Raw genomic sequence first — 22,291 nt, 5'->3', positions numbered from 1 at the left:
ATTTGACTCGAGATTGGACAATATGCAACAGGCTCGTGACGAAGTTTAGTGACTTTGTCACCGTTCTGATGCAAGGGAGAAAATGCCTTTGATTTCTGAATGGCATGAATGGTCAGGGACATAAGTTTGGACAAAACTTTTCTTTACATAACTTTAAATATTTTGACAGCACGGCTGCTCCCAGAAAATAACATGCCCTAGATCTTTTCAAAAAGCTTCTTTCTTTCAATAAAATCTAAAGTAAAAAAGTGGTGTCCACTTTACACTCAAGAGAAAAGTAACGCAGTGTTTTCCAATATAAAATTTATAATTCATTTAATACTTGCACTGAACAAAGTTACCAAATTTTAGGCATTAGTTGAATGGAATTTTTTAATGTGTCAATCATTAACAAAGGGTATGAAACCCACGTAAATGAGACTACAAGAAAATGGAGGTATGATTGCGGAGGGATCTCAAAAAGTTTGCAAGAGGTCACAAATACTGTACGTTTCCCTGATGCCGATTGTAAGTGGTTGTGAATACAGTGAAAAGTCCTATTCTGAATTGATCAAATATTCTAGGACTTGCTGTGTGTCAAATAAAAACAAAACTGATCACAGAGCATGTGGAAGACAAGACAATATGGGGCGCCTTCAGTCAAGAAACAAGTCCACAATGTGAAATGTAAATCCAAGTCTACAAGCGGTTCCCCCCTTGATCTCAAAAAGTTTGAAGCCACGAGGTAGGCATAAATCTAAACCTGACAGGAAAATTTCAGTTCAATTCACAATTGCAAAAAGGCAAGAAAAATCAGTATTCTTCCATCATTAAAATAGTTTGCATTGATAAATCCGTATCATTTCAGTCGTTTGCAGCACCCATGGCAACAGTGTGAATTAAGGCATCGGCAAGAATGTTCTACCCTACAGCAGTGTTTGCATGAAATAAAAACAAAAGGCAAAGTGCCGGAGTGCCAACAACTGTAAGCTTTGCAGAAAGTAGAAATGGGGTCCTTGAAATTCCTTAGAGGTTCATATTAAATGGGTAACAACGATTAGAAATAAAAATCTGCTGACAAGAACAGTCAAAAATGTCCTAACATCCAAACATTAGCTACTACATTATCACTTAGAAAAACTTAGTGAGTTGAAACAGAAAGGTGTTATACATACAGATTACAAAAAAAAGCTAGACGGTTGCTAGGTAAGATTAGATTCAAACCAAGATGGAATATTCTCGGTAAAACCTTTGAAACAGGCAAATGTGCGTCTTTCTATTCACTTTGCTGTGAAATCACATAAAATGTGATCTGGGCAAACAAACTTCAGAGTAGGTAACGATTCTTTTGGTCTCCAACCAACAATGATGCATGCACCTTCATTTACATTTTTTTTCACCATGCAATGCACTGAGTATAAAGACGATGCAGGTTTTTCATAATCATGAAAATGAATCTAATTCGCGTTACAAAGGTTGGAGGAATAGAATTCAAAAAGCACTGTGGATTTATGTTTTGTCTTGTATCAACATACGATGTAATCTCAACAGTTCAAAACTTTTCACAGGATATCAGATTTCACTTTTCTTACCCTGTAGCTGAAATGTCAATATTGCTAACAATAAATGTAGTTATTCCATACATATTTGAAATCAATGTATCTTTTCCGAGCATTATGGTGTACTTATCTAACTACATCCTGTTAAATGACTATCTTAAAAGCAAGGCATGGCGTTTTTTTGAGCTTGCAAGCCAGCGATCTTGCGTTAACTATGACCTCATGACCTGGCCAGTTGCAATGACCTCTGTGCCTCAGTTTTAAGGACCTGAAGGTGAGGAAGAGAGGAAAAGTAACGAATGATCTGCCATTAGATTGGAACAAGTTGTTGATTGTAGGTTGGTTTTTCTTAAGAACCAAACAGAGAATTTACTGGCAGTTAATTCAAAGAGTAATTGTTCATTTTCTTGGTAAGAAATTTCACTGAGGCCTAGTTGCAAGTGGGGGTATCATAAGGCCATGGCTGGCTTGTTCCTTTGCTCGGAAACTTTTCTAAAAAGTTGCAATCTCACTGACCCTGACATAATTAGGTCCTGGTCAGTGAGATGGCAGCTTTTTTTCATTATCACTGGTTAAGGCTTAAAATTTCTACCTAGTGGAAAGCTAACGGAAAATGTCTTTGCTGTCAAAAGCATGCACTTCATAGTTAGCTGAAACTGAACTCATGCAATTTGATGTATTTCATTCCGTGTTCCACACAATGACTGGTGTGATTACGGCGATATGCTGGCTTGAGCCATCTTCTACATAAAATGTGCCCCCTTCGTCCCGTCCCCCCCCCCAAAAAAAGTCCAGATTGATGCACGGGTCAAAATAGTCAGGCTTCTATGCTCAAGCCCTGAAGCAACTAAGGGTCCTTATCCATTGGAAATGAAGCAAATCCAAAGATCTTTCAAGGATGGACCAAAGAGTTAGTAATGCCAAGAAGGAACCAGACCTACCTGGACACGTTGGACAGCATTCTCCGGTCTTGACGCTAGCGTCTGGACATCTGATGCTAGGGCACTGTAGTCCGCACTGCACCAGACCATTCATGCAGGTACACGTGAAACATGGCTGCAGGGGATCCGCCCATGTCTGGCCATCCGCGTACTCCGCGTTGTTGTGGAAACACGTCACTGTCAGAAACAGTCATGTAGCACATTGAGTTATTCAGAATATGTAAATATATATGCAAAGGGATGAATATTCAGCAGTGGGACTAGCTGGTGTGGTACAGACTATGGAAATGGTATGCAGAGAATGGAGATGAAGTGACTATTCATTGCCATTGGGAAAAAGAAGCACTGCTGTAAGAGCAGTGAAAACAAGGCAGGTCAGATGACTCTTCTTGAATATGCAAATGTATGCAGATGACTGAATATTCATGACAAGTAATGCCAAGCCCCAGTTGGGCCAAGTGTAAGAGTTTTCTTGTTCCTTTCAGAAACCCACAAGGGACAAACACGATCTGAGGCAGAGGGAAATACAGAATTCCCACAGAAATCTAGAAACAAATTCCAGGACTTTTCAAGGACATTTTCAGGATTAAAACACAACAATTTCCATGACATTTAGTCCCATTTTGCAGAGAAACGCTGTTGGGTATTACGAATTGGAAGACTGCCACAGCCACTGAACTGACAAGTAGAGCCTTTAACAACCTGAGATCCTGATTTCCATGACTTTCCAGGACAACTTTTTTCCAGGATTCCAGGATTTTCCATGATCATGGGACTCCTTCTAATGGCATTCTTCACATGGAAACAAACAAATAAGCTCCAAACAAAAGGAGTTGGAATTCAGATGGAAAATACAAGTCTGAACATTCCGAGTTCTCAAACATCCTGAGTTCTCAAACATTCCGAGTTCTCAAACATTCTGAGTTCTCAAACATTCTGAGTTCTCAAACATTCTGAGTTCTAAAACATTCCGAGTTCTCAAACATTCTGAGTTCTCAAACATTCCGAGTTCTCAAACATCCTGAGTTCTAAAACATTCTGAGTTCTCAAACATTCAGAGTTCTCAAACATTCTGAGTTCTAAAACATTCCGAGTTCTCAAACATCCTGAGTTCTCAAACATTCCGAGTTCTCAAACATTCTGAGTTCTCAAACATTCTGAGTTCTCAAACATTCTGAGTTCTAAAACATTCCGAGTTCTCAAACATTCTGAGTTCTCAAACATTCCGAGTTCTCAAACATCCTGAGTTCTAAAACATTCTGAGTTCTCAAACATTCTGAGTTCTCAAACATTCTGAGTTCTCAAACATTCTGAGTTCTAAAACATTCCGAGTTCTCAAACATCCTGAGTTCTCAAACATTCCGAGTTCTCAAACATTCTGAGTTCTCAAACATTCTGAGTTCTCAAACATTCTGAGTTCTAAAACATTCCGAGTTCTCAAACATTCTGAGTTCTCAAACATTCCGAGTTCTCAAACATCCTGAGTTCTAAAACATTCTGAGTTCTCAAACATTCTGAGTTCTCAAACATTCTGAGTTCTAAAACATTCCGAGTTCTCAAACATCCTGAGTTCTCAAACATTCCGAGTTCTCAAACATTCTGAGTTCTCAAACATTCTGAGTTCTAAAACATTCCGAGTTCTCAAACATTCCGACTTCTCAAACATTCCGAGTTCTCAAACATCCTGAGTTCTCATACATTCCGACTTCTCAAACATTCCATGAAGGGCAGAAATGGGTTGAATCTCCCTTGGAGGAATGTAAATTACCCAGAATTGTCATGAAGACAGGGTTTTATATGTCCACAACAACATTGCTAATTTTCTTTACAATATCACAGCTCCGTCTGTATTGGAGGGGGTTCCTTTATAAGAACAATGCTACGTCAAAGAAACTGCCATAAAACTATCGCAAATACCTAAACAACTTCTGTGGTGCCCGTGAAGGTGTGACATGAGCAAGAGACTTACCACCACATCTTGGGCAGCAATCCTTCTCATCCTGGATGGGGTTGGGGCAGAACACGGCAGGACATGGATTCCTGGTACACGCTACTTGCCCGTTGGAGCATACACAGGTGGAGCAGTCCTCGTTAAACTGTTCTCCTTGCTGGTAGGTGGCTCCTTTGTAGGGACATGTGGTAGGAATCTGACCTAACAAAACATACCATTGTAGGTTGAGTGAGTAGGTTGACGGAGGTGTCAATCTTATGAAAGATTTTTGGCCTTGATTGGGGAAACAGTGTGACCCTTATCAGGAATTTCATCGGATATGTCTGAGGCAATTGCGTGGTCTTTATCTGAATGCTTATGGACAGGTTCCCATAGACAAGTAAATTTCTAATTTAAATGCCCTTAGCAAAGGAGAAAGTGCCTTGCTACTTTAAGAACAAAGAGCCAGCCCTACTGTCTATGAGCTCATTGCAGAAGCATTGACAAGCTAGCTCAGGCTGTGTCCGAAACAGGCTTCCAGGGCTACGGCTAGATCTATTGTCAACGCGTCTCCAAGCATTTTCAATGGAGTGAAGACCTAGACCTAGCTCTAGACAAGAGATGCGGATGCAGCCTTAGATAGGAGTTAAACCCATGACACCTGACTCAAGTTCAGCATGTGACCAACGAGCTTGCTATGATTGGCTGGCTGCCGTAACCATCGATGAAGCACTGGGCGACAAGAACCTTTGGTTCAACTCTTCGCTGAGGAGAAGCAAACCTAATTGTGACCAGCTTAGATCATGCCCCTGCATTACCCTGGAAACCAAAATCCCAAATCAACTGGCAATCAAACGTTTGAAAGAACTGTCAACCAAGTTGATATTAATGAGTGTTGGTAGACATCAGACGAGTGGTGTGTAATGCATATTAGCGAGTATGGGCCGGGAGTTTCTTGGAGTTGGGCCTTGGAGGGTCGCAGCTAATCTAGGCCAACAATTGAAAGTCGCCATGGGGACACTTGAGTTACAGACCAGTGGAAGAATCTCGCCGTGTAAATCACTAGAAAACCATCCACATTTCCTCCCACATAACGCCCATTTTCACCAGTTCACCTTGCTCTTTCCAATTTAAATTAAAATGGCATTTCCCCCAAAAAGGGCAAAATATAAAACTGCTACACCCTGCTTGCTGGCGACAGTGACCTAAATTATTATTAAATAAGAGGGCTTGATATTTCGATCCGAGCAGAATATTTTCTCAGTGGCAAAAGGAGAAATATTCCACCAGGATGAAAACGTCGGGCCCTAAAACATTTCCAGTTTGAAACTAATTGGCTAACTGACACTGACTTTGTGGATTTGGTCGCATTTCTGCCAGTGGTGCAGTAGAACACAGTATACGTACTGGGGTCACAGGTCGGGCAACATTGTCCTGGGACATCGATGGGGTTCTCGCACTCCGGGGTGGGACACCTGATGTGCTCGCAGCAGATGGCCGAATCGTCACAGACGCACTCTACACAGATGTCGTCTGCCTTAATCCACCGGTCGCCATGGCTGTACATGCCAACCTTGTCCATACAGGTGCGGAAGTCATCTAAACGTGGAATGTTGAAGGTTGTTAGTGTCCCAAGTCTCACACCTGTCTGAACAGTACTCGTGGGTCACAGTCAAGATTTGTTGGCAGAGGCATATGGCTGTCTCCGACAATTTGTTTTTCATCTTTTTCATGACACCAGATTTTTTTGCCAGGGAAGTATTCAGGCAACAGAAAATTTTAAAAGTGGGGGGGAGGCAGACACCATTCAGCTCTAGGTTCCGCCATTTGAGGTAGGAAACTGGAAATGTATCATCCCTGCACATTCACACTTTACATTTTTCCTTGAAATTCAAGGGTTTACTTCAACTCTAGATTGAAGAATAGGTCCCTTTTGCTTTCCCTCCTTTTTTTCAAATGTAGATCTTGGGCCAGAGCATCCCTTACCCCTGAAACAACTTGCACACTGTGCTATTAACACACTGGCATTTGGCCACACGACTGAAACTATGGAACTTGTTACCGCATTCCAACTTGTACGTGGTGACCTTCAAGAGACCCATCTGCTGAGTTGCAGTTTCTCAGGACCATCAGCCCCAAACTTTTCACAAGTCACTCTGTCGTGACCCAGTTTTAACAACAATATCCACTGTGGAGTGGTTATCTGGGAGTGATGACCACTGCGTCCGTTCTTACCTGGACATTCTGGACAGCAGCGGCCTGGGATCTTGACCCTTTCGGTACTGCATGGCTCCAGAGGACAATCAGAAACAGAACAAGCTACGATGCCGTTGTCGCATTGGCACTGCTCGCAGTCCGTGGGTTTCCATCTCTCCCCATCCATGTACAACTTGTTCTGGTAGTCACACACTCCCTCTGTGTTATCAAAAATCACCGTTTCAATATTCAACTGAATGAGTCCATGCATTATTTTACAAAAGTCCTTAATGATGCGCCGTTGTTACAATTAACCTTTTTCGGGTTAATCTTTTTTTTAATGTTCTGCTATCTTAAAGGGTAAAGGCCGATTTGGTTTTATGCAAATACAAATTTCCATATTCATGAGCATAATTGGCATCTCATCTCAGGGCAAAACCTCAACCTATTACTCTGAGTCACACACAAACACTGCAGGAATTTTTGACTTTTTGTTATCCTAAGTTCCCTTTGTTTGGTGACTGATTAATGTAGAAGGACTTGGCAACTAGGCTACTACTTGTAACTTGCCCTGCTGGGAAATTTGCGTCCTCTCATTCTTGGGGCCCATAAAAAAATCAATCAAGAGTGCACAACAAGAAGCTGGTTCCTAGTGTGTGACAGTATGTCAGAAATGAAACTGCCCCATAACGGGGCACCAGTTATAGTACCTCTGCAAGTAGGACAGCAGTCCCCTTCTAGGACGATAGGCATAGGGCAGTCGGTCGGTGGGCACGGGGCACCAGGCTGACCACACATCACCTCGCCCATGTTGCACTGACAACGCAGACACTTATCAGCAGGGTCTTCGAAGGTCTCGGTGTTACGGTAAACCACGCCATCCAAAGTACACTCTCCCAGGCCAGTTGTGACTAAAGAGACATCCCAGATATAACTTTGAGTTCTCAACCTTCTGCAAGAGCAGGGCTTGTCGACAACATGAGCGTTAATGGTCTTATTACAAATGGAAAATTTCTGATTTTTTTTTAGTAACAGTTATATCGCACTTTCAAATCTTTTCAGTAATTACAGGAAGGGTTCCCACTGAAATCTTAAAACCAAATGGAATGACTTTTCCAGAACATTTCCATGACAAAAATATGACAATTTCCACGACATTAACACCAGTTTGCAGAGAAAGGTGGTTCATTATGAACTGGAAGACCCTCATAAACTGACGAGGATACAGCCTGTAAATTTATCATTATTCCATTATCACATCAAAACCTGGCATGATCTTAATTTCCATGACTTTTCCAGGAGTTTTTTCCCTCTGACGATGGGATTCCAGAGCGCACTATTTTCCCCATTTTCCACGACTCTTTCATGACTGTCCAGGATAACTTTTTTCCTGGATTTCCCATGACCACGGGAGCCCTGCTGTTCCATTTCCAGCTTTGGCTAATTTTCACTACTCAACAAATAACTGAATTAAAAGTGCACCCCACAAAAACAATCATTAACCCCTTCACACCAGGATTCTTTTGACCATGACTGCTGGGCTGTGGTATGCCCTGAATGGAGGGCTTTGTCCAGCAGCAGGCCCCATTGAACCAGCAGCTGCCTGGTGAATAGACTGTATGTGTGGTAGGCACTAATCCTCACACAATGGCGCGGTAGTAGCAGTCGTCCGTAGCGAAGGGGTTAGAAAGTAGGGTCTCCAAAAGGAGAAATCTTATATTTACTGCATTTATTTCAGTCTACCCGGAGGCATTGGACTTACTGGGGCATTTGGCACAGCATTCGCCATCTCTCTTGACGCTCTTGTCGCAGTCCAGGGCCGGGCAGACTTTCTCGGTGCAGTCAAAGCGGCCATCGGTGCAGGTGCACGTGTTGCAGTCGTCAAGCTTGAGCGTCTCGCCGTGGTTGATGCGACGGTTGTGGCTGATGTCGCAGCCGTCAAAGTTGTCGGCTGAGTGACAGTAAGAAAGCGGGAGAAACAGTTTGAGACCCTAAGCAAAATGCGCCACCTTGGCAACCGCGCAATGTCAACTTGTAATTTTCTCGGTGCAAATGAAACAAAACTGGGCAGGATTGTCCTTCGGCCCAACCTGAATCTCCGACATACCACGAGCTGAGACTTACTCGGGCATACTGGGCAACAAAGACCAGCCACTGGCTGCGGGTCGTTACAAGTCAGCTCAGCGTCACAGGTGATTGGTCGGCACTGCGTCATGCCACTGTCGCACGTGCACTCCTCGCAGTTGGATGGCCGCCAGTACTCGCCTTGGCTGTGGGCCATGCCATCCGCATCCTTGCACTTTCTGATGTCACCTGACAAATGCAGACGGTGTAGTCACAGTGATTCAATTCTGAATGCTCATTGGTCAGGTAAAAAATAATTCAGGAATCTGATTGGTGAAACCCTGTCAACAAGTTGTTTAATCACTCTTTTAAAAGAAAGTTTCTCAACCCCTCTTTCCAATGCAGAAATAACAAGGCTGTTTTAGTTATGATTAGAGAAATATATCTATCATATTTTTATTATCAGGAAGAAAAAGTTAAAACATTTTCTTGGTAAACACATGCTATGCTCCACCCTCCCATATCTAGCAGGCCTGGAACATGGATTTGACAGCACAGGAAATCCAAGACAATTGTGCATTCCAGTCAGCAAGGTTCGTACTTTTTACCAAAGTACAGTGACTGGGGCACTGATTGATAGTTCAGAGTTGGATTAAGGGAAAATGAGAAAATTTCTATTCAACTGTTTTGGAGGTGGGATCGTTGTTTTTCAAATCACTGTTTCATTTTTCAAATTGCATGAAAACGTCCACTGAGAGAGACAATGGGTGGGTGGACCAATGGGTGGACCGACAAAAAAAGGCCAAAGCCATCTCTAAGAAAAAGTGGCACAAGGAAGCACTGTTCACTCTTCAATCAAGGGTTTTTCTAGAGTTAGGAAGCCATGAGACAGTGAAAAAATGGCCAACACTTGATTCAGCTTAGCTTCTGTGTTTGTTCCCTTTTTGCCGGAAGCCACCTTCTGATAATTCTAGTGACTGGCTTTTTGCATAAAGTAATCTCGGTACGACGGGGTTGGTGTCGGAGGTCATCTTACTTGCGCATTTGGGGCAGCAGTCGTCAGGTAGTTTGATGATATCAGTGCACTCCAGCGTGTCGCATGTCTCCGTCAGGCACTCAATCTCGCCGTTTCGGCAGGTGCATCGAGCGCAGGGCGTGGGCTGCCACGTGTCACCCTCTTTACGTGTCGCTGTGCAGAACGTCAAGGGCTTGATTTCTGAAGATGGAAAAATGACCTCTAAAAATCACACTTGAGTTCTGCTGTACATCACATTTAGTTGGGTTTGGATAAACAAATGATAAATCAGAAAATAGCCACTGGTGTGGTTAAGTCCGTCACAAGTCCTTCATTTTCATTTCAAGTCACAAGCTATTCAAATAAACAGTGAAATCAATCAGTCACAGATCAAATTATCACTCCATGTTTTCTTGTAACCAGGCGTGTAAACTGACTTTGATCAGTACGCATGGCCTGATGGCAGACTCAACAACAACACTACAAGTATGAATCAAGGAGATATCTACCAACAGTTCCACGAACTATATGTCCACTGTAAGCCTGTTATGTCTAATCCACGATTTTAATCCAACCTCTAGATGTTAATTACATCAGGTTACATCAGCACGTTCGTGTATCTGAAAATCACGGCAAAACAGCCAAGATTTTACCGGTTCCTCATGTGATTTTTATCTCACTTAGTATTGTCTGCCTTTGAAATATAGTCGCAAAGTATAACACAACTTGGCTGCCCATGAGGTCAGCGAGGGTTGTCTTCAAAGTAGAACAAAGCAGCACCAATCAAGTGACAAGATGAAGCCAGAGACAGAAAAACTGAACTTGAGGATGGGCCCACAAAACCCCTGAACTTTCAAGAGAAATGAGATTCTTACCACCAGGTGGAGGACAAGACATGCAACACTGGCCTTCCACTGCGACAGGCTCGGCACACTCTGCCGCAGGGCAGTCCATCCGGGTACACCGGACACCACCCAGCTCTGTGCATTCGCACTCTGTGCAGGGATCGGGGTTCCATTTCTCCCGGGGCATGTAGGTATTGCCCTGTTCGTCCGAGCAGGCGTTGTCTGGGTCTGGCGAGAGGACAACCCCCCCCAAAAAAATATTTCAAACGTATTTTGAAAAGTTCAACAGAAAAACTTGAGAAGAAACGGCAACGGTTTAGACAGCCAGGTGTTCTAATTGGAGCATAATCTCTCTTAATCTTTCTCATTTTGTTCAATAAGCAGTTTCTAACATTCTTAGATGTAGATTTTATTTCATTGGTGTCTAAGTCAAAGTGTACGTTATGTGCAAGGAAGGACTTTCCACAAAGAGGGTAAAATTGGATTCTGCATCTAACATTGATGTACTGAGCTTAAAATTGTGTCATTCAAAATTGAAACACTGCACAGCTTTTGGAGGGAATGCACTGAGTTTTTAAAAGAAGCTTTGTCGAGGTATTATATTTCTGGAAGGAAATGAGCATTTAACATAAATTGAATATACATCAACTCAGTATGACCTCTACAAGTGACCAAGGTATGACCCTACACAATTAATGACAAGGACTGACCAGGTGGGCATTTACGACAGCATTCATCAGGCTCTCGCTTGAGTGGCTGATCACAGGACAGGGTAGGGCAGGTTTCTTTGTCGCAGCGGACTTTGCCGTCATCACACGTGCACACCTTGCACGGAGACCGGCGCCAGCTTTCCCCGTGACGCATCTTCCGTCCAGTCTTTGTGGTGCAGCCCTTCATTACTCGGTCGCCTGATGCAAAGGCAAAGAGAGTTGCAGACCGACACTTAAACTCACCCCATAAAAGTAGGCTATTTTGAAGTATTTATTGGTATACTTTTAACACTGGCAGCTGACATCTACCACGTGAGACTGATGATCAGCGGCTACCTGTTAAAAATGTATCCCTGGGTCAAAGTTCACGTCGTCATTCTACCTTGCCGGGCCTGGCCAGAGCTATCCTCACATCTACACAGCATGTTCGTCAGGCATTTGTAACCAGCAAAGTTCCACAGCCAGCTGTGGATGCAAGGTTTGCATGCTGTCTCATATGCCTTTTGAAAAGTACTACTACCCCCGACTGGCATGCCTACGTTTTGCTTAATCATTCACATCTGCAGAGCATGCACTGCCAAATCTTGCAAATCTAGAATTCTAAGTCACAGTAAACTGCAATAGGTTAACTTCTAAAACTGTTTTCCTGGAATTGCATCATTGAGCAATTACAGTGAAGAAGCTTGCTCAGGGACACAAAAAGTGCCATGGTTAGTGGATGGCTTACCAGGACAGGTGTCGCAGCATGTACCCTCTTCAGAAACAGGTTCCATGCAGTCCGGCGCAGGGCATACCTCCGTGGAGCACGTGATGACGCCATTGTCGCACGAGCACGTCGTACAATCGCCTCGTCTGAAGTTTGTGCCATGGTCATATTCCGTGACATTGTCAGGCCTGCACGACTTCAGTTCATCTGAGACGGAAAACGGTGGCAAGAAGACGGGGGACCAGTCAGAAGCAATATGCACCACACAAATTTTTTGGGCTGGTAAACAGTTTCTGCTGAGGGAATATTTCCACGTTTAGCCAATCGTGTGCAGCTTTGCAATTCCCTGACTGGTGTCTTACCGGGGCACTTGAGGCAGCATTCGTCCACCAGCCTCTTGGGATCGGCACACGTCACCGCTGGGCACTGTTGGTTCTCACAACTGATCTTGCCGTTGTTACATGTGCAGGTCTTACATGGACCCTTGGTCCAGGATTCGCCGCTGCGGTACGTCTTACCCTTGAGGGCGCACGGGGCTGGAACAGGCTCATCTTGGGAGAAAAAAAAATATGCAAAACTGAGAAATGGAGCTTGGAATATCCAGGTCACTGCAAGCAAAAATGAGGATTTAACTTCACTGCCTTTGTACACATCTCTAAAGCTCTCTCCTGTCTGCAAACAACGAGGACCATGTTCAGCCTGGTCCCCACAGAAGTCTGAAAACCAAATCCCAGGACTTTCCGGGACTAAAATATGACACTTTCCATGGCATTTAACGGCATTTTGTAGAGAAAAGTTGTTTGGTATTATGAAATGAAAGACTGCTGGACTGACGAGGATATAGCTTGTGAAAATCGTCATAACTCTGTTAGGAAGGTCAAGAGGTCAAAGGGCAAGGAACTGTTCCAAATCTAATTACGAATGTCTTAAAAGTTGTGGCTACTGTCAGAAATAATGTTTACACTACTGACATTCTCTGGCTGGCTGGTGTGTGTGTGTGTTAATTCCTACGGTAGCTAAGTCGATTGACCCCTGACCTACCCACAATCCCACCTCGTCAGGCTTACCAGGGCAGCGTGGGCAGCATTCATCGCGTGCCTTGATGGCGTTGTTGCAGGTGGTGGCAGGGCAGACGGTCTGGTCGCACTCCAGCGAGCCAAAGTAGCAAGTACATGTGGAGCAGGGCGACTGACGGAAACTCTCGCCTGTCTGTAGACGGCGACCGTCCACCATGCAGCCCGTGTCTGGCTCGTCTGAAATCGATTAAACAGTAAAATAAAGAAAATTAGTGATCAAAGGAAAAGGAAAAATGGAAGTTTCTAAGATTTCTGAAGACACTATTCTCAAAAGTTCAAACATTTTCAGTTTTCGAATTGGTCGACTGCTTACTTTCATCGATAAGTTCAGACACCAACAAAGACCTAAGGGACATAGTCAATCCCTCCACTGGCATAAAAGGTGAAATGTACTAAACACAAGCGCATTTTTGCTGCATACGCTGGTACAGAGTGATTGCTTACTGTCAAAAGACAGATTTGAAATTTTGACTTTGCTCTGATCTGCATGGTATGACCTACAGTAGTTCATCCTCTGAAGGCAAAATGGGTAGCATTGCTGCTTATCAATAATTGACTTCATTTATCATTAAAAGGGGAACCATTCACATGCAAATATTGTATGAGATTTCATTGACCATGTACACCACCAGAATTGCATCCGATGACAAAACATGAGGAAGGATGAAATTTGACCAAAATAGTTTGACTGTTTGAGCAAAACTGTACATTGCGGAAGAGCAACTATCTAGCTAGTGGTCAGCCTATAGTTCACATCCCGACTTGCTCCCAAAATGTTTCTGTACTTGTTAATATCTGGCCTCTCCATATTTCACTCCCTTATGTTGATTTACCACAAAGGTTGAAAAGCAGCACTTACCGACGCAGATTCGGCAGCACTCTCCGGGGACCTTGACGGTGTTGGGGCAGATCAGTACAGGGCAGCTCTCCTCGGCACAGCCCACAATACCATTGTTACACTGACAGAACTCGCAGGGGTTAATACGCCACCAGTCTCCGCTTGCGACCTCTCGGTCTTTGTACATGCACGGTGCAGGAGTGGGCTCACCTACAGGGGCAAGAGGGGGGTGATTTTGAACTTTGAGCTGTGGTCACTCCTGCTCGGGACGTGTCCTTGAACCTTAAAAATTCCACGACTGGCACTGACTCATACTGTGGACTTTAGGTTATTTTTCTAGGGTCAACAAGCCACATGGACAAGAAGTGACTGGTCTCTGCCTTCCTCAATCCTACAAAATCTTCCGAAACCCGGTGGATTTTGAAGGGTTCGGGTAAGTTATGGGGTTAATTGTAACAAAATGTAGGTGGAAATCTTGACTGATGCACTCTACATGATCTCTACTACTTTTTTCCAAGAAATTAGATTCTCTGAATGCAAAAAGTTAGTCCAGTGGAGAAAGTTTTAAAACCTACTGGCTGGTTTCAAAAAACAAACCTATCCAAACAATATGAATTCATTGAAAATTCTTTCATCATGCACTGCTATAACTAAAAACGATATCTTGCCTTAATTTGTGAGCAGCAAGTACTTTGTGTTACGAGCAAACAGCCCTCTTATAAGTTTTGCAGCCAATTTTTACCCAGAAATCCCAACTAGCAGCGACGACTTCATCTATACTAACCAGGACAGCGAGGACAACACTCGTTGCTGGGAGTGATTGGGTTCTCACAGTCCGTCGGGTTGCAGGACTTGCTGGTGCAAATCGTCTGTCCGTCATAGCACTTGCAGCTGGTGCAGGGCTCGGGAGAGAAGGTCTCGCCGTGTTTGTAACCCGCTCCGGTGTCAGTCGGGCAATCCTTGGCATCTTCTGTAGGTCCAATCGAATCAAAAGGGACCTTGCTCAGGACTTTCTGAAGCAGACACATTTGTCTTGGAAGTGTGAAGTATAAAGACACTTGGGGAAAACTACTTCAGTATAAAAAATGGAAAAATGACGCCGTAACAATTGTTTCCTCTAAAACTTGACTTGCAGTTCATGCAAAAACAAAAGTGAAACAACAACTGTACTGTAAACGTGACTTTGTCATTTCTCTTTCAGAAGTCACATCCATCTCAGATGACCAAAACTTGTGACTGACCAGTGCAGCGTCGACAGCATTCCCCTTTAACCTTGACTGTGTCAGCGCAGGTCAGGGTTGGGCAGATGTTCGCCTCACAGTCAATGCGACCGTTGGAGCAGCTGCAGGTCTTGCAAGGGCCCACCTGCCAGGTCTCGCCGTGAGCCCTGGGCTGATCACCTCGCTGGCAGGACTTGGGAGTGGGTACGCCTGAATCAAATGATGCAAGACAAAAAATTGGCATCGAAATTCCAACAGTGGCTTCTTGATGGCTGAAAGATATTTCTATCCACCCTGGGCGGGACCAAGAGAGGGTGTAATAATCCTAGCAAAGGAGGCTCCTTAGGTGGGAACTGAACTTCACTGGTTCACAAACAACTATGAAAAGTATGTGTTAATGTCGCATGGCTACCAACACTCCCCACCATCATGGCTCTTTTCATCCGATGAAGGGGTGCTTCTGCTCAAGGCAGTTAGAAGTCGGTAAATTCAGTTTCAATCCTGAGGTACCCGATTGGACAATACCCTGTCATGTGACTCAGATTAACCAAGCTTGACTAAGATTGTATCCCGTCATTTTTAATGTACGTTTTAAAAGCCACAACCAAACTCACCTGGGCACTTAGGGCAGCATTCCCCTTCAACATTGACTGGATTGTCGCAGGCCGGCTTGGGGCAAAGTTTGTCCGTACAGACGCTGGTACCCTCCATACACTTGCATGTCTTACAGGGGTTGGGTTGCCAGGTCTCACCGTGTTTGTAGGAGGCTCCGCCAGTGGCAAGGCAGGTCGGGATATCCTCTGCAAGACAAATTCAGCAAAGAACTGGTCTGTTTAGTTCCTACACGACACTTCAGTGCGTACTTGTTTTCTAAAACCCTGCGGGCTTGTTGCTAAGGAGGTAACCGGAAACAAAAGCCATCTCCATCTCGAGCATGTTTTGGCGACCCGAATCGTGAACTTGTTTCGGATGTGGTCACTGGTGAAGCATTTTCACGACTTGGTTACGCCTCTGTGACGTCACTGTTCCAACTGAACGTGAATCGAAGGTTGAAGTTGGTTCACTGCCGGTTCAAAATGGCACAAAATAAACAGGCAATTTCTGTTACCCTCAAATGATTGAATTAAACATTTCAAAAATCTGTTGTTACATGCAGCAAATCAAAGCGATACTTTCTTCTCAAATGTATGTGGCAAGAGAGAACAGAACTAGTGAGAAACATGCCGAATATTGAGTGAAATTGATGTTCATCAACAGTGTCGTCTGCTTCCTTGCAATTCCCTCTGTCAGAAGATGAAACCATTTCTGGTTCTTTATTTCTGTGGGCCACCCTTAACATGTTCCTGGTTACTGCTTTGACGCCACAAACATGTGTCTGATTAGGGGTCACCCAAGACACCCCCCACCCACAATGTGGTTTTTTGATACTTGTTTGGCATCGATGAGGGATTTGCTTTCTGAAAGCATGCGTGAAAAAACTTCAAATTTCCAGATGTGGAGACGATCAACTATAAAACAAGCTTGCCAAGATTTCTGGTGGCTGGTATCCATCTCAATGGTAACCAATGGAGTGGAGTAAGGCAAACTTCTGTGACAGCATGTCCTGTGATGCCAATGTACTTTTCCATTTACAGAACCAAGGAAGATGGCAACTTGGCAGGTTACCTGGACATCTCTTGCAGCATTCACCAGCCAGGGTCTTGGGGTCGCTACACGTCAGTAATGGACAACTCTCTGTCTGACAGACCTTGTTGCCATCATTGCAAGTGCAGGTCCGGCAAGGTCCCTTGCGCCAGGACTGGCCCGAGATGTACTCCACGCCGCTCTTGAGACGACACGTCTTGGGTGTAGGATCGGCTGGAGGGAGGATTGGTTAAAAATAAATGTGAGACAGTGGCATGAAGGAAGTGATCAAGGTTATCTGAACCTACAGTTTTACAAAATGAAAAAGAGAATTCCATGTCAGTCTGGTGACCTTTGGAACTGAGGTCACACAGTTAATTTAATTAGGTATTTCCTTCATGGGGACAGTAACATTTGAAAAGCAATCTCCAAGCACTCAATAAAAAGTGAGCCCAACTGCCCCTGGCTAATGGCTAGTTACTCCCACTGACATCACAGTTAGCCTCAGCCAGTTAATTTTCAAAGGGCTTATCCCCAAATCCGGCTTTCCAATTGGGTACTTTTGACAAATAGGCGGGCCTGTGGTAATTCTTACTTGGACAGCGAGGGCAGCATTTCCCCTCGTCACGGACGGTTGTGGTACAGCTGAGGGTGGGACACTTGAGGGTGTCGCATGACGTAGTGCCATCGTCGCATGAACACGTCACGCACTCACTGGCCTTCCACTCCTCGCCATGTTTACGTCTGGTGCCGTCTGAGGCAACGCAGGTGGCAAAGTCATCTTGAATAAATACGACATTTAAATGTCAATATTTGCAGTCTGGAGAATTTCCAAATTTGGACGCCCTACTACCTCACTTATTTTCTGCAATCTGACCAATCACGAGGCTTGTTCTAGCAGCCTGCAATGGATTGTGGAGGTGTTTCCATGTTTACGGGATTTTTTTTTAAATGTTGCAACATATGGAACGAAAAATTTCAATCGAAAAAAACTGATTGGCAGTGCAAAAAAACTGACTACTGACATAAACTAGAAGTTCTAAAACACCTTTGTACCAATCTGATTTAAAATTTGTCATTGCCAACTTGAGATATTGAAAGTTGAATTTGGACAAAAATTCCCGTATCAGTAGGGAAAAGTCATTATGCCCATATATGGTAATACTTGAGACTGATTTGGTGGAATATTAATTTGTAATGTAGACAATCTTCAATGACAATCACACAATGAAAAAATGGGAAATGAAAGATGAAAAGATACAACTCTGCCGATGTGCTAAAATGAGATGATATTTGAATGTTGACACAAAAATAAAGACTTTAGCACACTCGTAGCAAGAGCCACGTTCATTGCTGACATCACTAATCGTTTTAATGGCAAAGTTTATATTAGTTTGAGTCAGGTTGTCAGGGTTGATCACCCAAACTTACACGTAGTTTGCTTACTTTTAAGCTAAGATCACGTTATTTCAAGAAGCACCAACGATCGGCAAATGATGCTCCTGGTTTCAACTTTGATCTACACTCACTGGGCTTACGACCAATCCGTACCTTGCTCGTTGGAGTTGTCTCATTCAATTCAAGTCCGTCATGTCTGACATTTTCGGTCTTTTCAATAAGCTACAATATTCTGCTATAACCCAATGAAGCCATGTTCGGTACATCTCCGTACAGATTGAAAATCCACATCAATGAGGGTGGGCTAGCTACTATGCAGTAGAAAGCAGATTTGACCTACCCACGCAGACTCTGCAGCATTGACCTTTGACCTTGACGGGATTGGTACAGGTGAGTGCTGGGCAAATTGGTGTCTCGCAGTCCGCCTTGCCGTTGCTACAGCTACAGGACGTGCAGTGACTCTTGCCGTACCATCTCTCGCCGTGTTGGTACTCCCGGCCGTTGAAGGTACAAGTCTCAAACGGCTGGCCTATGAAACATTTTTGAAATGAACAAAATAACAGATGACAGAACAGTCCATCAGGCACAAAATGAAATCAAAGGTTTGGGCTTATATAAAAGAGTGGCTTTTACTTTCCCCCCGCGAAAATTAAAGCTCTCCCTACAAGCATGACAAGGAAATATCCCGGTGAAATACCTTCACACTGTTTGCAGCATTGTCCGGGGAAAGTGAACGGGTTACTGCACGTGAGTTTCGGGCAGAGCATCTCGTCACAATCAATCTTTCCGTTGCTGCACCGGCATCTCTTACAGTCTCCGTCACGCCATTCCTCACCGTGTGGGTACTCCACGTTGTCAGCCGTTACACAAGATTGGGCATCATCTACATAAAATCATTATAAAAATAGCAGGCTCTTTCAAGATTAATTGTACCTGAATTTTTCACACCATAAATGAGAATTTATACTACACATCTTGACTTTTAATATAAATAAAAAAAACTTCATAATTTTAAATCATTTAAAAAAAAAACTTGAAGGATATTTTGACAAACTGTTTTACGAACCAACAAGAAATTAGTGTACCCTGGAGGTACTTTTTGTTAAACTTGGCCATTTACAAGTGATTGATTCTAGCGAATATTTCTTTCAGATATAAAAATAAAACTAGTCTACGCACCGGGACACCTCAGACAGCATTCACCAGCCACCTTGATGGGGTTGGAACAAGTCAGGGCACCACACGCCGGCGAGTCGCAATTGACGCGCCCGTTGTCACAGATGCAAGACTTGCAGGCGTTCTTGTCCCATCGCTCACCGTGCTGGTAAGTACGACCTTTGACCTCGCAGCCTTTAGCTGTCAGTTCAGGCGGATCTGTGTCTGTTTCACAAAAATGTCCAAAGTGAGCGTGCCAAAGTAAAATGCAAGACGGTGACTGGGTGAAATGTAAGATGAAAGTTAAAGGTAGCAATTTTAAACAGCAGATACTGAAAGGGTTAAGAATTGGAATAATAGAATTAAAAACATTCAGAAGGTCTAGATTAAAGTCAGAAGACATCAAGTGACAAAGAGAACTTCCAGAAATAAGAAGATATAAACCGACATGAATAGAAAAAGGAAAGGGATCAATGAATCGGATGTGGGTAAAAATAAATCAGATTTAAAAATGGGAGTCATGTGTTTAGTTAATAGTGTATTCTTGAACATGACAGGGTGTGTCTGTTAGCAACACAGAGACAGGTAAAGGCGCAAGTAGGACATACGTCATGTGGTCCCCCCCCCCAAGAAGTCCAGGTATTGGAGGGTTTGAAGACATGGTGTGGACTGGCATACGTCCACAGTGTTTGCCCTCTCTGAAAAACAGACTTTAGAGGCATTTTGGGGTCACGGTTGTCGGAGGCAAAATAAAGGACAGTCCAGGAAATTGGAGTGATCCTAGTGGGAGAAAGAGGAGCATTTTCTCTGATTTTTCTTTAGCACAGGAGAACAAAGGAATGACCACTCTAGGTATGTGAGACACGCATGTATGTGCTTAGTGTGCACGCTGGGCGGGATACTCAAGCCTTGCTGAAAAAAAAACCTTCTCTACTTTGATGGTGAGGGGATATCACAACTCACCAGGACAGACAGGGCAGCACTGGTTCTCTGGAACCACGGCGTTGGTGCAGTCCACCTTCGGGCAGGTCTGGATGTCGCAGGAGACCTTGCCATTGTAACACTTGCACGTCTTGCAGTTGTCCACCCGCCACTTCTCCAGGTGGTCTCGGACGTCGCCATTGCCGTCCAGTTGGCACTGCCGCATTTGATCTGTGGGACAAACAAACCGCCTCCCAGGATGAAAGGACTGAAATAAGGGACTGTAGGACTGTCGTGTGAGGCAGTAAAGCTTTGCTGGTGTTCTCAAAGCCAAAATATGGACAAGGGTGCACCAATGGTGTGCATTTATGAGTGGTACAGCAACCAGGTATCCTCCTGAAGTAAAACGTGGGTATTATTGTAAAAGAAATCCAAACTCTAATTTGAAGGAAAAAATATAAATGAAGAAAACATTCCAATTGACGATTCTTTCTTGCCCTAAATGCTACTTAACCTTTGGGTGTTTTAACATGAAATCTGTTTTACCATTTCACATGGCCTGGTTTTATTCAAAATCTTTTCCTCACAAACTTTGTTTCTGTTTCTCTTTCTTTGAAAAGTAACAAAATAATTGGTGGAATTCTTTACATGTACCCTGTCCTATAATGTGGAACTGGTTCTTGACAATGACGGTTGGATGTTTGGGTACCGAGTTCCGATGCGCAACCCCAAATACACAGCATTGGTAGCTGAATAACTACTGACCAACAGCACTTGAATGAAGTCCTCCTACAGTTGGTACCAAGCAAGAGGCCTCACAGTCTTAGACGTCTTCAAAGTCTGAGATGACCGCATCAACTTACCAGGGCATTTCTTGCAGCATTCACCCTTAACCGTGACCGGGTTGTCGCAGGCCGGCCGGGGACACGTCTCCTTCTGGCAGTGGATTTCCCCGTCGGCACAGGTGCATTGCGAGCAGTCGTTGGGGCTCCAGAACTCACCGTGCTTGTACTTCTTGCTGCCAGAACGGCAGAATTTCAGTGGGGCTACTCCTGTCAGGGTGGACAATTGAGACAGATAAGTTGGCGTAACGCTGAAAAGTGACGGTGACGCTAATTATAAAGTTGAAATTGCCACTACAGATGACGACGACGATTCAGGGAATAGTTGGAGCATGAAAATCATCTGTTGGATTTGGAGGGGCATGTTCAAAAACAGATGCGATTGCCACGCACATCAATCCAGACACTCTGAAGTTAAGGCTTGATTTACCAACATTAGAAACAACCTTCTCTGAGAGTGATTGGTAACGATCATGTCCTCAGCTCATTCTCCCACCAATCTTATTCTACAATGCAAACTGCTGTTGGCATAATGGGAAAACCAAGCTCAGTTCCAACTAACCAGGACACGTTGGACAACATTCGCCTTCCACAACAGTCGCGTCACTGCAGTCCGGTGCCGGGCAGCTCTGAAGATCGCAGACCACCGCGCCGTTGTCACACCGGCAATCCGAGCAGGGATTCTCACTCCATTTCTGACCGTGTTTGTAGGTGTTGCCGTCGACCTCACACGACTTCACGTCCTCTGTCGAGACAAGTGGGGAGAATTGGATTTCATTTGTGTCTGGAAAACCGAACAAATCGCTTGTACACACTTTTTCTCGACGGTATTTAAGCTTTGGAATTTTCAGAGAAACAAACAAATCAGTGAAAGTTTACAAAACTGAGAAAAGAGGTGAAAAATGTCATGGCTGGTGACGGAAGCAGCTCCCAAGACACAGAGACAAAGATCTGAACCCAAGGGTCAGGAATCAACCACCATACCTGGGCATTTCTTGCAGCATTCACCCTTGATGCTGACCGGGTTGGTGCAGGTCAGGTCAGGGCAGAGTTCATTCTGACAAGACCACTGGCCGTCCTCGCAAGTGCACATCTTGCAGTCGTTCTTGCGGATTACAACACCGTGCTTGTATTCCTTCTTCTTGTAGGTGCATTTCTTGAAGGCGGGGTCACCTGAACGGATCAGCAGGAGATAGAAGTCAGATGTTTAAAGTAAGTCACTGAATCTTCCGAGTCGAAGGGATCAACTCCAATGACAGGCAAGTCAACTGGT

General features: G+C 44.1%; 1 protein-coding gene across 4 annotated transcripts in view; it reads right to left on the bottom strand.

Moving 5' to 3' along the window:
• LOC110974853 (zonadhesin-like) overlaps window positions 1-22,291 on the bottom strand; it is a 57,314-nt gene that overhangs the window by 2,350 nt on the left and 32,673 nt on the right. For 3 of the 4 annotated variants that reach the window (XM_087138389.1, XM_087138390.1, XM_087138392.1), the window contains 26 exons: window positions 22,003-22,191; window positions 21,581-21,763; window positions 21,040-21,228; window positions 20,219-20,407; window positions 19,280-19,480; window positions 18,798-18,983; window positions 18,441-18,629; window positions 17,298-17,483; window positions 16,745-16,936; window positions 15,694-15,879; window positions 15,101-15,289; window positions 14,644-14,829; window positions 13,881-14,069; window positions 13,013-13,198; window positions 12,308-12,496; window positions 11,967-12,152; window positions 11,240-11,437; window positions 10,560-10,757; window positions 9,706-9,885; window positions 8,730-8,918; window positions 8,368-8,556; window positions 7,316-7,516; window positions 6,645-6,824; window positions 5,817-6,008; window positions 4,449-4,631; window positions 2,480-2,656 (listed from right to left, as the gene is read on the bottom strand). In XM_087138389.1, the coding sequence (XP_086994515.1) occupies window positions 2,480-2,656; window positions 4,449-4,631; window positions 5,817-6,008; window positions 6,645-6,824; window positions 7,316-7,516; window positions 8,368-8,556; window positions 8,730-8,918; window positions 9,706-9,885; window positions 10,560-10,757; window positions 11,240-11,437; window positions 11,967-12,152; window positions 12,308-12,496; window positions 13,013-13,198; window positions 13,881-14,069; window positions 14,644-14,829; window positions 15,101-15,289; window positions 15,694-15,879; window positions 16,745-16,936; window positions 17,298-17,483; window positions 18,441-18,629; window positions 18,798-18,983; window positions 19,280-19,480; window positions 20,219-20,407; window positions 21,040-21,228; window positions 21,581-21,763; window positions 22,003-22,191 (4,902 nt within the window). Of the gene's footprint in view, window positions 1-288; window positions 1,807-2,479; window positions 2,657-4,448; window positions 4,632-5,816; window positions 6,009-6,644; window positions 6,825-7,315; window positions 7,517-8,367; window positions 8,557-8,729; window positions 8,919-9,705; window positions 9,886-10,559; window positions 10,758-11,239; window positions 11,438-11,966; window positions 12,153-12,307; window positions 12,497-13,012; window positions 13,199-13,880; window positions 14,070-14,643; window positions 14,830-15,100; window positions 15,290-15,693; window positions 15,880-16,744; window positions 16,937-17,297; window positions 17,484-18,440; window positions 18,630-18,797; window positions 18,984-19,279; window positions 19,481-20,218; window positions 20,408-21,039; window positions 21,229-21,580; window positions 21,764-22,002; window positions 22,192-22,291 lie in introns of those variants that run through there. The other variant, XM_087138391.1, reaches the window with a different exon arrangement.

Source organism: Acanthaster planci, linkage group LG06, assembly GCF_054643075.1.
Source record: "Acanthaster planci isolate LZ-2023a linkage group LG06, COTS_SCS, whole genome shotgun sequence".
Classification (NCBI taxonomy): Eukaryota; Metazoa; Echinodermata; class Asteroidea; order Valvatida; family Acanthasteridae; genus Acanthaster; species Acanthaster planci.
Note: the sequence above shows the minus strand (reverse complement) of the source record. Positions and strands in the feature narration are given on the sequence as shown.